This window comes from Lineus longissimus, chromosome 2 (assembly GCF_910592395.1).
Source record: "Lineus longissimus chromosome 2, tnLinLong1.2, whole genome shotgun sequence".
Taxonomy (NCBI): Eukaryota; Metazoa; Nemertea; class Pilidiophora; order Heteronemertea; family Lineidae; genus Lineus; species Lineus longissimus.
This window is the reverse complement of record NC_088309.1, coordinates 26042953-26062148: the sequence shown is the minus strand read 5'-3', so window position 1 is coordinate 26062148 and position 19196 is coordinate 26042953. Positions and strand designations below refer to the sequence as shown.

The window sequence follows — 19196 nt, the reverse complement described above, 5'->3', positions numbered from 1 at the left end:
AAATTCACTCAAAGAACTTACTGATCCTCCATTGGGAGTGCCAACAAAGACACATCTCGACACCACTTCAAAGGCCTACTTTCTCAAAGCACATTATACTACAATTCTTGCCGACAATCTTAAGAATTTGTGCTTTATTCCTCATTATTTCTCCAGGTGATTAGCCTACCATTTCTTATTCAGACACGATTGGTAATTTTACAACATTCATGTTAATAATAATGTTGAAACCAATTGATCAGAGGACAAACATGGTGTTTTTCACCAAAGCACTAGTCTAAATAACAAGATGTGGCAATGGCTGCACGCAATGTCTGCCCAAACCATCTTGGAACCAATGTGCTTTCTCTTAGAAAACAATGATATTACAATCTGCCAAAAAACACAGAGAAAATGAAGAATGAAATTGGCATCAGTCAAAGAGCACGTATGTGTATGCCTTTCAGACTGAGAGAGATATTTCTCTGGAGAAGGAATGCTTCATCTCATGCTACAATCAAGTGTGGAGTCATTGCTGATGTACAAATCATTCCCAGTGGCGCACGAAGCATGCCAATAAAGAGATACTACTGGGCTTGAATTATTCAGAATGTGGGGAGAAGTGTTGAAATGATTTATACATTCAGTATCACTGCATGAAAAACTGCTTCAATATTTGATAAACGTTGTCACTAATTAGACCATGGTTTGATCGAGACACAATTGCTTCACACATTTTATCATGGAAAGTAATCGACACAGACAATGTGTAAAGGATGAAAAGTTGTGTGGGCATACATAGTTTCGAGTCTGACATCAGTGCTCTCAAGAGTTGCCCCAGGAATGAATGGAAGTGTGATGTATTATGGTGAGTGGCAATACCACCTAATCAACATACCCTGCATCATGCTGACCACAATATCACTCCATGATACTTCCGAAAGGCTGTCAACCCACAAACACTCAAAGGGGAATCTCAAAATCTCCGATACATTTTTGAAATTATTTGTTCAATAGCTTCAATCCAATTAAATGAGAGAGTGACAGATCTGTTTCCAGGCAGATACTTCAGATCCATTCAGAATCACATCAAATGCTAAACATGCAAGCAATCACAAAGCCCCTACTAGTTCCTATTCAATCCGAAAGTGAAACTTGAATGGAAGATGATAGTTGACATTTTTCTGTGATATGAAGAGGGTTGGAATCAGAACCTGAGACCACTTGAGGATTGGCCGCGTTATTTGATAAACTGAGTGCTACTTGGCATCGTCAGGTCAGGAAGTGTGCACCAAACTTAAAATGGGCCTGAAGGATTGACTATCCTTTGAACATAATGAAGTCTTAACCTGACACTGTTGCAAGGAGGTACTTTGAGGAAAGCAAAGGCACCTCCAGGGATTGTGTCCCTTTGAAGGGCCTAAGAAGGGAAGGGATTAAAGATCTACTAGCCCTTCAGTCACCAGACCCACAGGAGTTTAGACCTGTAAGTATTTAGCAAAGAATATAGGTGGCTATTTCTACTGAGAACCACCATGGCGGTCTTCAAAGCTAATCTGAAGATCCCATGGATTTTGACCAATTTGCCCAACATTGTTTACCCACAAGCAATTACTAAATACTCCATGACAAACGTCTTAAATGCTTAAGGGTCAGAGAACTCAAATAAGACTCACCAATTCTGAGGAGATGTAAAATCTAAAATCAGTTATCAATACGATTTGCAAGCAAGAAGGCACTAACACAGACACAAAATAAGAATCCAAAGTTTGTTAGTCATCATTGCAATCCATCGACAAAGGATGATGACAATTTCGTCGGGTAAACCTCTTAACCCGTCAAATGGCTCAAAGTGATCGATAATCATCTGATGATATTGCTATAAGGGTTTACACAAGCTTTGCAGCAACAGATCAAATCACCATGGAAACGCCTTGAGAAAAACAGCCTCCAAATAGATGACACTTTTATGGCTTGTTTTGAATTTGATCAACATCTGAGGATATTTTTACAAGTATTGATCAATAAAGTGTTGTATCCATTGAGAAGAGTACCAATTTTGACCTTCAAAGACAGCTGGAACAAAATCGTTTTAAAACTTATCAAAGCTTTTCCCACAAAAATCTCTGCTTACCTTACTGTCTCGTCCAGTTCTCTCAAAGAATCTTATTCCACTATTAACGACACGTTCCTGTCAGACCAGTGCATCGGTTTGATGTTTACTCCTTTATAATAATCCCAATAATAAGTCCTCAAATGGTCTGTTAACAAATTGACAAGCAATCAAACTTTTATCACATCAGCACTTGCAATTAAGAAATGTATTTTCAAACTGCACTGAACTTCCAAAATCTCATTAACAGCCACAAATACAAACTCGGCAATCCCACGCAGAGCAAAGCGTTCCAATGCTGCCCGGCCAAAGCTAGCACTCCAAATGCTTTCTGGTGAAGCGACCTGCCAGCTTTAACAATGGCTCAAATGAACAATTAAGGCAATGCCTATACCATTAGGTTAATCCACACACAACAGTGAAAACAGAAGCTATAGTGCAAGGGTCAATGAGATTTTTGGAGATACTTGAGGCAAATTTTGATGTTTTTCCAGCAAAATACATCACCTACGGTCAATAGACAAAACAACTGATAATTGACTTGGAAGGGGACATCATAAAAGTGAGCAGTGAGGTTCAAAGTAGGCAAGGTTTCTTAAGGACTGAACTGTATCATGCACCTTACACAGGGATCAGATTATTCCAAGGGGGAAATAACTCAAGCAAGCCAAGTACGAAACTTTGGAAAACAGAGGGGACCCAATCTAAGCGGCTTATAGAGCTCCTCACTGAGGGGTACAAAGACATGATGCTGGGGGGTGATTTATGGCAAACGCCACCTGATGAGGGTCACCAAAACATGTGGATTGTGGTCATATCTAATACTGGGTTTATCAGCGGGGCATTCAGTAAGGACCATGGGAAAGGAATGGTATGACCAACTGTGTAAAACGTTTTGGTAACATACATTTTTGTTCAAGAAGCCTCTCATTTGGAAACCTGGGCTGCCTTGTTAAATTGGCATCATCCATTGACACCTCCCTCTGAGAGACCACAATTATGTTCCATTAAACTTACAAATGAATCTATGAAACGGTATTTCATTGAATTTACCATTCATTTGCTGAATGTTTGTAAAAGAATTACAACAGCAAAATGAAATTCGATGCAAGTTTCTTCACCTATAGTGGTATTGGTAGAAGCAGCATGATGGCCATTGATATTGTGAGGGCAAATGGACAGAATTTGAGTTGCAGTGACACCTCTTCATGTTCGAGTCAAATGGTCCGAGGTCATGCATTGTCTTGCCATGGGTTGACACTGAAAGGTTTCCTGGGGTATGCCAGCACACCACCTGTATTTAGACAAAGTTTTAGTTCAAGCCTCAGATGATACCTTCATTTCATGGGTTTGGAATGAAAATGTTTTTAAAATCATAAAGAGGCCACACAAGCAACTTCAGAATTTAAAGGGGGATTATAGGTTATGTTGTGCTGGAAGGAATGCGGGATGAATAGGTGACTAATTAGGTGGCTAATTTCTTAATTACTTTCAACGGAGCACAAAGCAAATCTGAAAAGTGCCATGACTGAGTTCAGCGCAAATGTGGTATGTTTTCATTGTGATCAAGTATTTAGGGAAGATGTTTGGATAGCAATTAAATAATGCCAGGTAAAATTGAAGACAAAGAAACCTAGCACACACATACTTGGAAAAGCTTCTTTGTTGGGCTGTGTTTTTGTTCCTGTATAGCACAATTCAGGGTTTTCACAACAGTAAACGAAACAGAAGTTTTCAAAGAGATGAAAGTAAACAAGAAATATGTATCGCCACACTTCCTGATGTTTTGGGGTTTACAACAATAACAGAGTTGTCACAGCCATTTTGCAAAGTACATATTTCACTAATACAGCAATTCTCTGAAATGCATTTCACTTAAAACCAATGAAAAAGAAAAAGCAAATTGAACATGCTTCTAGGGCAAGCTGATGTACTGTGCAAATTTATCTCAAATATAGTTTTGGGCCTTTTCAAAGAATTGAGATTCCCCCCCCCCCAGGCAGTATCAGGTTCAATTTTAGAGTAAAACATTATAGGCCTAGAAAGTTATTTGTTTTATGCTTTATTCATTTCTTTATGTGTCTAATGCTGCCAACTGAGTCCCAAGCCAAACACTCACCCCTTTTGGGTATACTGTTTACCAACCCAGTAACAACATCTTTAAGTCGCATTAACTGCTTAAAAAACTTTCATTCTTTTTGAAGCTTTTCTCTAATCCAATTATCACCAATGGTATTCCCTTAATGCCTTTGTTGAGAGGACTTGTTTAAGGGATATACACCTGGAGAGACTACATGATTTGACTTGTCATGAAATCCGAAAATATACCAGAATATTTTAACTTTATCCAACTTTTGATGGTTTTTCAGGCAAATGAACGTTGCTTAAAATATCTGACCCAAAATTTGTTTGTAGTTTCAAGGAGTAGCTGACGATCAGATGAAGGCCAACAGGTGTTTTATTATCAGATGGGTTCAAGAGAATCATTCAGGAGGAGGGGAATAAAATTTTGGCATGGTTTTCAAACTTTGCGTCACCTTTCAATTTTGTCTTGGCAACAGATCAGAAGCAGTAGAATTCACCAAATAGTTATAGTATTCAAATAAGAGTAATTTGACCAAAAGACCTCGACATTCTCAAAGATTACTACTTCAATATTTTAATCCAGAGTAAATTGTCCAACAAAGGAAACAATTAGTGTTGAAAAGCAAAGGCAATTATAACCTGGAATTTAAACCCCCTAATTTCTATACCCCTAATAGTATCATAGGATTTGCAGAGCTGGAGAAGAATCACCCCAAATTAGCAATTGTTAAATATCTAGAGGCAGTCGTGGCTGCAGGGGACTAAAACCCCTTTAAGACCAGAATTGTGCTCTTGTCCAAACAAGTCTTTTCAGATACAAGTGCCAAGTCTATGAAATTAGCCAACATAAAACATGAATTGAAAATATTTTGACAATTTTTTTCAACAGCAATTTGGGCTGAAAGTTGAGGAAATGTAACAGGAATTAAATTTGAGAGGATATTCAATTGAATTAATGGGCTTAATTAAGTGAAAGTGGACTGCCATTGTAACTATTCAAAAGTCTTAGGAAGTGCAGACTTTAAGAAGCCTGTTAGAGTTGATGCCATGCCCGACTGGTAAGATGGAATGAAACTAAGGAAATGTCCAAATTCAACAACTTTTCTGAATCAAGGACCTTAATCCAAATCTGTTGGAACATATGCACTGTTATGTCAAGCGAGGTCTTACTTGCCCTTAGTTACTCGCTATAAGTTATAGTAAGAATGTCAAACTTACGCCTGGCTTCCCAACCTTCCATTTTGAACAAATTTGACACCAGGGCTCCAGGATGCCTCAATAACCATCCACAGAGACAGGAAATGGTCACCATGCATCTTTCCTCGGGCATTGCTTCAGGCTAGGGAGTGTCATCTTAGACCAGAGGACACTGCCTGGGGCATGGGACGAACTGAGAGGGCTATCAGATACAAGCCCTGGGTTCTCTTCAAAAGGACTTCACAGGGTCCCATCAGGAGCACCTGCTACCCAACAGTGATCACTGCCACATATAGTTTGAATAATACTGCAGATAGCTATGTACAAGCCTTCCACTTCTCTTGGTTGCCACAAGTGACCCTGACATCATGATGCCAGGGCTAATGAGATATCCATTTTTTGGCAGCCAATGCATTTATGCTTCGACAAGCCACCTGACTGCACTTTTTCCCCTTTGCAGAACATGAAAGATTACTGTATATCAACTTGAAATGAATAATTTTACTTCCTAACTTGTACAAATCAAATGCTAAACAGTAGAGCCTCTTTCAAACTAAAGTCCTTTTCTTCTCGTCCAATATCAAAGATTTCCAGGGATTTGACGAAATCTTTGGCAGGTTACTTGCACTCAGTCGGAGATTTATCAAAGCTTCTAATAACAGAGAAACACAATGCCTTATTGTCGTCTTAGACCAGGCAGCAACAGGGCTATAAGAGGATTTATGCCATTATTAAAAGTTTAAATTGACCACAGCAACTTTGCTCATGATTTCAAATGATTTCCAACAAAGTGATTAGGATGAAAGCTCTCAAAATAAACACAATTTTCATACCCTTCCTTTAATCTCCAGTTTTTGCGTACACTTTCACTTGAACATTATTTTCAAAGCATTTACCACTTTGAAGTTCAAAGAAGTACCAGGATTTGAAAATAAATCAAGAGAGATCTCATTTGAGCCACTATCAACTGGCAAATTTTGGGCAGGACACACCAATTCGACACAGAACTGGTTCTGTACACCATAGGTAGTATAGGGCGTACATGATGTTAAAGGAATAGCTTGCTTCATCAACCCCCAACTGAGCTCAACAGGGTGCCATCTCCATGGGATACCATGCCCCCAAAAGCAACAATAGGGGAACACTTTGTAATAAGTGAACAAAGATCTCAGCCAGGCAAAGCTCTGCCAAGAAAGCCTCAGCAGGAGTTGTTAGATTCTAGCAAGAAAGCTGACAAAATCCCTGACCCAGACAGATACAATGCACCGAATGTCAAAACTGAAAATCCAACCATTTGTAAACTTGTGGACACACAATGTGTTTTGTCTGCCAAAAGGGCAGTTGACAGATTTGAAATGAAATATTTTTGGCTTCAATTTGCCAAAAGTTTATCAGAGAGTTGATATAATCCCTGGTCTGACTACATGTAGCGCGTTCTGAAAAATTCCCAATCCAAAGTCTGACCAAATGTTTACCAATATTTTCAAGTGCTTTAACTGACCTTATGGGTCAGGGAGGAATACCACAAGATCCCCTGCCCCAAGGGAATCTCCCAATAATGTCCCAAAAGGGTAACTAGTGCACCCAAGACCACATGATTCAACTTGATGAATATTTAAGCTTGTAAATAATGACATAGATGACAATACAATGATATGACAAAGACACATCAGTATTAAGTTGACTCAAGCAACAATTAGCCTGGTCAACCCTAAAGTGATTAGGCCTATCAGTTCTGATCACTCCTGGGACAAATCCGGGGACAGCTTGCTAGCAAAAAATTGTCCCCTTGGGAGAGAGTAGCTTTCACTTTTCACTTAGATTATATATGAACTGACTGACCCTTCCTTAGGTCACAGGGCATGAGGACAGCTGGAACAGACACGATTTATCAGTTCACAGCTTGACTTGCACAGAAACCACATAACCCCTGCTGCCTCCTGGTGTCGTGAAAAGAAACAACCACTAGTGGCACCTGGTGGTAGTCAGTTAAATTGAGTACACTTGTTCAGCAGTTCAATTTCTATGCTCGTGTCTTTCCAACGATTCCCAGCCAGATTTCAGTTCCTCCGAGAGCAGGAAGATGGCAGCACCATGTAGGCAAAAAGTTAAATCGATAAACTGTCTGCCTTGAGATTACTCAATCATAGTCAATGGTTAACTTACACAACTTATCAAACACGTGTCTCAATAGATTTTTTTACACTTTTTTTCAGTGATATGCCTATTCATAATGTACAGCACACATTATCGATCTGGCAGCCTGAACAAGTTTTATAATGCGAAATTTTAGAGGGAATTCTATGGAGTTTTAGGGACACCTGATAACAGAACATATTTCAACAACAAAGTACAAGCACATGCAAGATGCATATGGAAATGATTTGAAGGGTAGATGTGCAAATCATTGAAATGTCAATGCCGAATGAAATGAAAGTGAATTGCTCATAAGATTAATATTCATATCAGTAGGCAAATTATGATGATAAATGCACTGTAGGTCAAACAGTCGTGACAGCCTTGTGGGCATGAAAACATGCAGGTATTTATTTGATAACAATAGGTAGGTGTAAGAGTTCACCTGAATATCTCATTTGTTTTATCTTATTTCACACTTAACTTGACTAAATATGGTGTTTTTAAAATCACAAAAACAACTCAATACTCACCTTTACTTGGTTGTTTCCAGCTCCAAGCCATCATTCCTCGGTATTGCCATCAGCTTTCATTCACATTTTTTAAGCTTTCTCGAACAACTATATTTCCACGTGTCATAAGGGAAAGTTACTAAAGCTTTCTATCTCAGTTTTCACCACAATACAACAATCCATGTCTCTACTTGAACAGTGCAAAAACATGTCATATTTAATAGGAAGAATTCGAATGTACTAACAACAAAGTGAAAGAATCGAAATATCTGAAACTGAGAGAAATGTTTTGTATTAGACATTACATTGTAGTTCATACACAATACGGTAAATTGTGACTAGTACTGTATTCTGATCTGTTCTAATTATCAAACTTTAACTTACATGTACATTGTACACTACTAGTAGAAAGACATCCACTCAGTACAATGCTACGCCAGCCACAATAAACCTCTCGCATGACACTTTTAAAAGCGTGGAGATACATGTATTGGATTTTTGCAACAAAATGTGTTACCCCCAAGTGGCTGTCTGCTTTCTGAGCAAACACTCGACCAGAAAATTCTCAGTTTTCAAGTGGCGATATTCTATCCAAAATTCTCAAAATGCTCCTGAACAGAGCCAAGGGTTGAAACAAAATAAACATGTAGCATATTTTAGCCATTGTTTGGAAGCACAGGGGTTCTTTATTCCTGGTTATTGAGACGATTTGAAGGTTTGATACTCATGTGAGTCTAACTGTAAGAATGGTAGACTACAGTTAATGAACCTGAACATCTCTATGAGTGTGACAACCCTGACAAAATATACAGAAAACAACATTTATTCTACTTGTACCAATTTGATAACAACATGAAGCACAAATGACATCTAATATCACTCGAATCTATGACAGAAAGGTTTATTGATAAGTTGGGGTAACAGTGAAAGTGGTACCGTATATTAGAGAAGTTTTTTTCAATAAGTTTTTGAACTGAAAACAAAAAACTGTGCAACAATACCAAAACATTTATAAAATGGTTCCTCCTGAAAATATTCTTGAGACAAAGGATAAGGGATGGTGATATCATTTTTTGTGGCCCTAGAAAAAGGTAATAAGACCAGTTCATCATTGGCAAACAGCGAATTCAAATAGATTTTTATCTTGTTTTTTTATTGTTGTAAGTAGGATGGCACCAAAACGACACAATCATAGAATAACCGAAACATAAATTGGTGACAACAGCTTTACAAAGAAGACAACTCAGGACATTCCAACGATAAGATTGCCTTTGTGAGGTGACTGTTACATTCCACATACATAGCTTCTACCTAACAATAAGTAATATATTAGATTATACACAATTGAATAATTCATGTAAAAAAATCCATGCGCTATGCACAATGCACATTTTCGAATAGACACTTGGTCCGGCATATTCTGTGGCTTAAAAATCATTACTGGTGGATTTAGTCCAAGCCAATAATACACTACTAAGAATAGGCTTAGCAAAATGGTGGACAGTTGATTGTAGGAGTCAGAATAACAGTGTTTGGGATCAAGAATGCTCAGCTCTTAACAGTAAATCACACAGAAAAACAAGTGCTTTTCACGAATGTCAGGATAGCTAAAGGCCTACAAATGTACATGCCTATGCTGTAGGGGCTGACGGGTACTGCAATGTTTCGACACAGATGTGACATCAATTTGCCAGAGCTTTGATGTCACAAATAGAAATCAGTGTCACCGTAGTCTTAGCTGATACCATAATAGTGAGAAGACATTGCATAAGTCTTCTATCAAGATGATATCACAAGCACAGGGCATGAAGCTGTCATCAGCATGGCATCCCCAATTCTCGTCAATATGGTTCTTCTAAGTTGTACCGAGATGGTGTACTTAAGGACAAGAACATATTAAGAATACCAAATGGTAAATCCTATTTATTCATACAGGACTCCATACCAAGAAAGTATTTTTGTCATAGAAATGGCGAAGTTATTATAGCACAAGGCTTGTAAATCATACTGTGACTTGACGGAATCACATCAATTATAACTCCCCTGAGGGAAGAGGGATCAAGACTGTATTAATCATTAGTATTCATACTTGCCCAGGCATTCAGGACAAATCGATTGGTGGCGCCAGAAGACACACAAATGTTGGCATGTAAAACAGCCACACTTGACTTTTTCACTGGAAACCAGCACCCTTGTAGAATACCCCAGTAAGAAAACCAAATTTTATGAGACAGTTCTTTGCTACCAAGACTCCCCTTCTTCTGTACCCTCGGGCAGATCTACATGTATCAATCAGAGCAGCCGAAACATTATTTTGTAATTACCAATTGATCCAAAGGCAACATACAAAACTCAACTTCACAGCAAAACTATACCCATATTGATTGTTTCATTGTAAAGATATCCTGGACATGGAACACCACTTATAGCTCAGCACAGATTCATTTCAAATACATGTTCATATCATATGCCAATAATATTTGAAAATGGTTACATATGTATGTTCCAAGTAGGGGAAAAACTACTTATAATGTAGAAACAGAGGCGCCATGTGGTTTCAAGTATATTTTCAGGAGGAAACATTGAAAACAATTATACATGTACACATATTTTAAAAAGACATGCGTCCCTACCTTTGCCCATTGTGGATTCAACTCCCTCGCCTTGAGAGCATCTTGCAGGCCCTTTTTGAACTGGTTAACTTTGATATACGCCGCCGACCTATTGCTGTACAGGATATGGTTCAAGGGATCAAGGGCGATGGCTTCAGTGTAGAGCTGGATGGCACGTGTAAAGTCGCCATTTTGGATGGCTTCGTTGCTCAGGCGGACTTTCTCGAGGAATTGGTTTTTGTTGTGAGCTCCTGGTTCTTCATGGACATGGACTTCAACCTGAAATCAGCGGTGACGGTATTTCATTTTAGAATACAGAAACAAATCGGGGCAAGACATAGAAACAAAAACACAAGACATTTATTGAGTCTCACTGCTGCAGAACTGTACAGGACTAGCTGAAATCGACAAGAGTGAAGGAAATTTGGAATGAGTTGGATTATCAGGTCGTGACTTTGTCTTCAGTGGGAGGTTTTAACTGGCTTTGGACAGGTGGCTTATTGACGGTGTTTCGTGTCAGGTTGTGACATCACCTATTTGGATCTCGTTGAGAGAAAACCCTTACTGGCCTTAGACAGACAAGAAGATACACATGTAAGGCATTTGACTCAATTCACCACCAAAATAGAACCCCACTAGTTGATAAATCATATTTAGTAGGGCCTATCAACAAGTCTCACCAGTGCTGTAAACAGACATGTCAAGTGGATCCGAACCACCTTGCAGACAGGGACAAAAATGCGACAAGTCTTCCAGCAAACCAACAAAGGTGTGTACACCACCATTAAGATCGGTATGACAAGTCTTGACAATATCGTATTCAGATATTGTGACAGGTCCTCTCGAAATCACAATCGGGTGTTCAAATCTTCTCAATCCCGGCACAGACAGTGAGCTGATGTAAAGCCACCAGTTATTCAAGTGGTCAGGAACCCCTGAATTAAGCCGCAGGAAGCTGTATTTAGGCTACACATGTACGATACAAAGGTAATGCAAAGCTACGAGCACAACAAAAGGAGAACGTGTTTGCACCAACAAGGTCCTCAAGTCAGCTGGTCAGCTGGCCAGCGTGGTGAATTATACTTGTCTTGGGTTTCTATTTGAGGGAGAGGGTCACAGTGCATCACTTTCTTTTTTTCAACATGTTCTTTGGATGGTGTAGTGGTGGAAAAGACTCGATTGTCGCTGAGCTTGCTACATGACATGTAGAAGAGCTTGCATCCATGATGAAGATGAATAGGCTTTGCTCTGCAAAGTTGTAGAGGTTACCATAAAAGGGACAGAGATCATTCTTCAGGGAAAGGGGGAAATCAGTGGACTGTATCACAAGATGATCTCAATCAAACTGTGCAACTCACTATGACAGAGATCCAGAGGTTATCTTTTTATCAGAGTGATGGCCTTGATTCGGACACTGTCAATATACAAGTTGTAAAGGAGTCAACACAGCCGAGACTCAAGACTTGAGAAAGGTATTTCCAACTCAATAGCCATGACATGCCTAATGGATTCATGAAATGTGTGCATTAGCGCCAGTGAAGTTCTCATAATGTTTACTCAAAATAACAAAGGCATATTCAGAGGAATTCTCATGTTGGAAATGATGTTATAGTATTTGATAAAATCACAAGTCAAGATCGATGTTTAGTCGAGCAACAAATTAACAGTGGGGTGAGATATAGCAAACCACACACCGTGATTTTCCTAACTTTGATATATTCTGAATGAAGAATGAAAACGTTAGTAACTTCAGTCACAATTATTCCTGTGTTAACATCCTTGGAATCACATAATTCTGTTGGGGGGTATATAGACATGGACAATATCAAACGCCCTCAACAAAGCGCATTGTCAAAGACCGGCCATCGACTAAGAGAATGTAATAGACATTCAGTCCATTCTTTTTCATCCAGAGCTGATGAAATGATCGTAATGTCGTTGTCAATCTTACATCTCTTCCCTTTTAAAAGGGAGGTGCATAGTAACTTAGACTGCATGTAATACATGGTTATCATCATCAGTAAGTAAATAATGAGTGGTTTTGTTGTGATACATACAAATATGTATCATCATTTTAATAGTTATATGAACTAACACAATTATTTCCCACCGTGGTAAATATACAGCACCAACTGAGATATCCCACAGAAAAATACTAAGTGATAATTTTCATGATTCTATCACAAAAGCACACCACACTGAGCTGGAACATGCAATTTGTAAGGGGACTGGGCCTCAGGAATCTCAACAAGACCAACACTTACAGTCAAACAAGACAGCATAGAGTCGCCACATTTATGTAGGATGTTCTGCTCAAAGCATTTCATGAATACCACATTGAACACTGACACCATAGGAAAATTGCCGCTTATTCAAAAAGAACAAACTTTTGCAGTATTAAGTATTCATTTGCTTGAATGTGAGAAATCATGTCGAAATTGTCGACACCCTTACCCAATCGAGCGTGGCAAAACGTCATTAGGATAATTCTTTGATATGAATGTGTGACTCTCAAGTACCGTTGAGATCATACACTTGAGGCTTTACAAAATCTGTTGGAGAGAAGAATCAGACTTGGTTGTCAGATCGAAAAGGGTCACTGACGACTCAAGTAACATATCATGATTTAGGGATTGACAAAAAGCATTGCAAAAAGCGTTCGCCTATTGAGATTCAGCTGGCGCCATTGGCATGATTCAGTTCATCCTCTAGCAAACAGGGCCTACCATAACTCCTCCTTACGCAGGGAGTAAGTATATTGTATGTAGCCCGAAAACTGGCTTCAGAACTACTTACAATGGGATGCATCTCGATTGGATCACCACTATTCTATCAGAGATTCCAAAACCCTTTTCATCTGAACTAAACTGTGGCGACCCCAAACCAACCCTAACCTACTATACTCTTGATGTCCATCCCTGAACAGTGACACCGACTTCTTCATCATGTCTGGCAGTGTCCATAGACAAACTGTTTTCTATTTTGGGTGAACCTTTGGAGTCAAGATGATCATGTAAAGGTGGCACAATGGTCCCTCAGTGAAAGGTGGTGATTTGTGCTGGACACAAGGTTGACACATTACATGGTCGTTCCTTCTTCTCCGCTCAACCATCCAATGTTGCAGCCAGGGAAATGATAGTCTTCAAGAATGGTGGTTTTGTCAGAAGAGACTGTCATTTTAGCAGGTGGACCTGAACTGTGGCTGAGATTCTTTACTAAACTAGATCATTCATACCAGCAGAGGCAATCAGATAGATCATTCTACTGATTGTTTACACTCCTTATGGACACCTTTTTACCCATTCATAAAGGAAATCTTCGCATGGGTCATCTACAACCCCAAAGTTTGGGAACAATCGTGAATAAACGATCATTAGTCAAGGCGCGAGGCCTTATTGGTCTCAGCATGATGTTGTTTCGTGTTAGTGTCTGAATGTATTCAGAAGATGACCATCAAAGCAATAGACTCAGGCAAGAGGTTTCAAAGGCTTGCTCTTTACACCCTCTTCATTATCTTTATAGCCAATTAGCGACAGTTTACATTTTAGTCAAGCTTTGAGAGCCTTTTTGAATTTCTACTAAGTGATCCATTTTACCAATCATTGCGGAAGGGCAGGGCAGGGTGAACCAAAAAATGTCAGTCAAGGTTCTGTTTGAGAAAAGTGGCTTTATTATGTATGAATGATTGGAATGCAATGCTGCCATTGGATTTACATTCTGGTTTGAATAACGAGCTAGACCCCAGTTTGTGACTGACCACCTCGGAGTTGCCATTTTTTGATGGACCATCATCAGCAGCGAGACATTTTCACAGAACCCTCACCATTAGAAGAGTACTAGCAAACGACGGATGACAGACAAGACATGATGAGATAAGCTCATCCATATGAGCTAAAAAACATGAATTTGATCATAACCCAGTCCCTTTTCAGGTGACAAAGATAGATTCACACTGAAATCAACTGAACTCGACCTCGCCTGATAAGGCATGTAAGACGAATAGAATCGGGTCCTTTTCAAGTTTGGCAATAAACGTCAGGATCTAAATGCACTCATTGGCTGAATAGAAGCAAAATGGACTGCTACAGACAGAAAGTGCTTGGTTCAGTCACAAAAGAGGGACAATACAGAGGAGATAAGGGTGCAACCAAATGTCTCCTGCTGGTCATCAAGATGTTGGAAGCATTTAAATTTTCGTGATAAAAATATCTTAAATTTACCTCTTTACGCCATGTAAACTGTGGTCAACATGGTCAAAAGAGTCATTTTCTGCGTTGTACCCGAGAGCACGGGGATATTGTCAACCAAATCACTTCTTCAGGGATGATTTCGTAACCGCTTTTAACTTCATTGATGGGACTAAATGAAATCTTTACCCTTGCATAGGTCTGCTTAAGAAAATATTATGCTTTTGTAAGCTGTTTTTGCAGAGGTTTAACACATTTTAACAGTTGTCCAATGCCTACATAGTTCTTCATAGTTAGGCTTGTAAAATTGCCCCAAGGCAAATAGTTGACAAAACATAAGCAACAAATTGAATGCACTGAAAAATACATGCATGACCATACATTACGTACCGTAAATGGTTATTGCATGGATTCATTTCCTTAAAAATCATTTAGAAAAGCAGTGTCACAGGTAACCCACAGTCCTGTTCAGCATTTGCCATATGTCAGTCCGCATGCAATATGTATAGGCACCACAGACACAACCAAGTTACAGGCAAGGTTACTTCTGGATGGTACTGTGTGACTTCTCTAAGGTGTGACACATCTTATCTTTCGGCTGCTTGTAAATTTGTTTAAAAATGAAACTACTCTTGATTGTGATCCAAGCAAATGTGCGAAAGCCCAATAAGTCAATTCAATCCCAGCTTCTTAAGAAGAAGGAGCCCATATGTATGCACAACTATGTCAGCCTTCATTGAAAAATTATCTACACTGGAATGTCAGTAATGTACTGAAGGCATACTGCACTGGACTATCAATATGGAATACAATGTATGTAAAACAAGCTAAAGCACACAAAAGTAGTTCTGGAGATTTTCTACACTGTTTGGAAAAGATATCTGCATGACAATAAGTTGTCAATAGCATGAATCAAAAAGTACTGAAGAGTTATTGTACTTTGAGATTTAACACTCACAGGATGTAGGCCTAGCCCTTTTGAGCCCATCACTCTCCAATAGACCATTTAAAATTTACCTGCATATATCTTTTTGTGCAGTATGTAAAAACAATCATGCAGCACCAGATTTTGGAGACACTATTATTGATTATGTATTTCAGAACCAAGTTTTGGTTCAATTTTTCAAGTACATACCTTCTGTCGAAAATATGACCATGCAGACAGAAATCTGGTGCAGATTTTTAGCCACGATACAATTATGAAAACACTCAAAGTGTACATGTAGGTGATTGTATTGTATGGATTGGATTCAAGGAAATACTTGTTTTTCCCGGACAACTGTTCATGTATAAAACTTGTCGAGTTGATGAACCCTGACGAGTGCATACATACATACATGTCTAGAGGGACCGATTTAATCCTTGGCACCTAACATACATCCCTGTTGACATTGTACATGTACGCCAGATTATTTTGCTCTGGCGAGAGGGTCTGTACACATGGGACGCGATCCATGGCTGAACTGAAGCAGAAGAAATTGATTTCATGGTTTGTGTGTTTTACCAGTCATTGCCAAATCAATGAGCAGACAGAATTCAATGTGCCTATTGCCGAGCTGGGAACACTCGGAGGCGCCTTCCCACAGACCAGCACGTGAAGACACTTTACATTGCAATATCTCCTCCCGCCACACCACCGATCACGCCTGATGGAGACCGCACCTCAGGCCCTAGGTTGCTGTATCTTGTCATCTGGCATTTTAGTAGCAAAAACACGAAGTCACAACCTGGGCACTGAGGCTAACTCCCTTAGCTGATGCATACCATCAGCGATTGACATGCAATAAATATTTGGTCGTTAGCTGTAAAAATTTGTACATAGAAAAGTTGATGGTTAGTGGCGATTCAAAACATGACAAATTTAGTATACTCCAAGTTAATATTATGCCGCGCCAGGATTCTGAAAAGTAAGTAGGGCAAGCAATTGATCACCAGGGGTTTAACCCATGTCGTGCACGCCATGTCTTCACGGTCTTTGTAGCGTCCAACAGTGGCATTTAAAACACAGCATGCTCGGCACTTTGTCAGGGATTCTGCAGGCGAGCTGCCCAATTTACTGTATCCATAAAAGCAATCAATGTAAAGGTTATTGGAAGAAATAAAACTGTGAAGCAAGTATCAAGTACTGTATATATTACACAATACACTAAGTGAAGACAGCAACACATACACTGTACATTGCGCTATGCATTTACATAGGTGCTGTGCTGACGGAATGGATTAGTGAAATACATTGTAGTTGGGGACTTCTTACAAACTCACCTTCTCAACTCGTTTCTTAGGTTGAATTATCTGTAATTCCATGTCAGTGGTCTATATATTCCAATCTGAGACTTGACCATCACATACTCCACAACATTCAGACATGTTTTTGGTTATTTCCCACGAATATAATCATCAACGACAAATCCACTAAATAAATCCAACGCCATGTTGAAATTGATGACAGACTCTTGAAATGTTTGCACACCCGCTGCGACTCCATCAAGCGTTAATAACAGCCACTCTCTGCCAAATACATACCAGTCTAGTGTGAATGAGGAATTACTGTGCAATTGATTGCTAAGTAGAAAAGGTTCCAGTTCAAAACAATAGCCAAATTAACACTTTTGACACCACTTTACAAAAAGGTATTTGGGGAGTGCTCGCGACTAATAGAAGAGCCGACAATTACAATACCTGTGCACTTTTCGTTTGATGTGTCGCTTCAATGGTTTTTTAAATCCCTTCCGGCAAGCTTAGCAGGGGTCCATTGAGCATCTTTTTTACAATAAAAACCTGACTGGAAGAATGTCATTGTGTGCAAATAGTGGTCTATGCTTTGGGAGGCCACTGGGAGGCCACTGGGATGCCACTGGGATGCCACTGGGACAATATGACATTATCAGGCGAGAACATTTCGTGCATCCTGAACCTCATGGTCTATACTCCCTTGTACTCCCTTTAAACATAGCCGGGGTTATATCTTGATACGATGCTAAAACCTTGGTGGTCAAGAAGGGTGTGACTGTCGGTGTGGTTATTGGGGCAGTACCTAAAACCACATACCACATACCCACATGCCAATTTTTTCCAGGTGGGGCAATCCAATGACAGTTAAAGCTTTTTCTTCACAACTATTGTTAAAGGAAAATCTGTCGACCTTTCCACCTTAGTAACTTACTTAGCCACCGCCAGTAACTTATGTGAAGGAGAAGTCTGTTGTTAAAGGGGAAATTTGTCGATATTTCCACCGGATGTGGTACTCTGCCAAATGGGAATATCTGTCGATATAAAGGGGGAGTACGGTGATATTTGAATCCTAGAGGGCACCACCGTCACTTTCTAGTGTAAAAGGGAAATATGTCGATATTTCAATCTTAGAGGGCGCCACCGGATGAAACTGTTAAAGGTGAATCAAAACGTTATTTTGAACTTGAAAATCTGTCGAGCTTTCGACCTTAGAGGGCGCCACTGTCAAAAACTTCTGTTAAGGGGAGTCTGCCGCTTTTGTTAAAGGTGAAATTTTTCGATATTTCAAGTTGTGAGGAAAAAGCTTCAACCGTCATTGGATTGCCCCACCTGGAAAAAATTGGCATGTGGGTATGTGGGTTTGGGTATGTGGTTTTAGATAGTGCCCATGTACACGGCGCCGCGGATTGAGAGGACGGAACGCCGTCTAATCAAGTGTCGTTCCATAACTTTATGATGGGCCAATCAAATTGGCGACGTCTATGGCAGGGTCACCGAGGAGAAGAGGATAAAAAATATCACGATCTTGTTTATGATATCTTTATTAAACAATAAATTATTAGAGTAGAATTTACAACTTTTTCTGGGAGTTTCTACAGTCGGGGATAGAATGTCCGGGAACCAAGCATTCTATCACTCACTTTAATCTGGAGCTATTGGCGGTCATGGCATCTAGTACAGAACCATTTATAGCGTAATCCGACAAAATACAATAGTCCCGGACACTTTTTCCAGGGGAAATTTTCTGCTTTTACACCAGAGTTCCCCCCCCCCCCCCGACTCCCCTGAAGTATCGGCGATCCGTGACCTGATCATCCTGATAATGTTGATGTGACTGTGACAGCGAAAGTGGTGCGACAACACACTTCGGCCTGATTGTTCTTCACAGGAACCGCTGGTTGCCAACAAAGTCAATACACTTACTAGGCGTTACCTCATGCAGTTAAGTCCAATCAACTTAACGCCACGTTAAAATACATCATCAACGGGCTACTGCAATTTGAACGACCAGCACAGGAAGGACGTGTCAAATTTTTTCTTGGATTATGAACGGACACCAATGATGAAATGTACAAACAACCACTGATTGTGAAATATTCAATCTAGCATTTGAAATGTTTGGGACAAATTCAAATGTTCAACT

The 19196-nt window shown here is 39.6% G+C and overlaps 1 protein-coding gene across 1 annotated transcript in view; it reads right to left on the bottom strand.

Moving 5' to 3' along the window:
* Positions 1-17257, bottom strand: part of LOC135483269 (tetratricopeptide repeat protein 28-like) — a 38175-nt gene extending 20918 nt beyond the window's left edge. Inside the window, exons 1-2 of the mRNA XM_064763982.1 lie at positions 17084-17257; positions 10656-10913 (exon numbers count right to left, since the gene is read on the bottom strand). Coding sequence (XP_064620052.1) covers positions 10656-10913; positions 17084-17125 — 300 coding nt within the window. The 5' untranslated portion in view covers positions 17126-17257. The remainder of the gene's footprint in view (positions 1-10655; positions 10914-17083) is intronic.
* Between the last annotated feature and the right edge of the window lie 1939 nt (positions 17258-19196).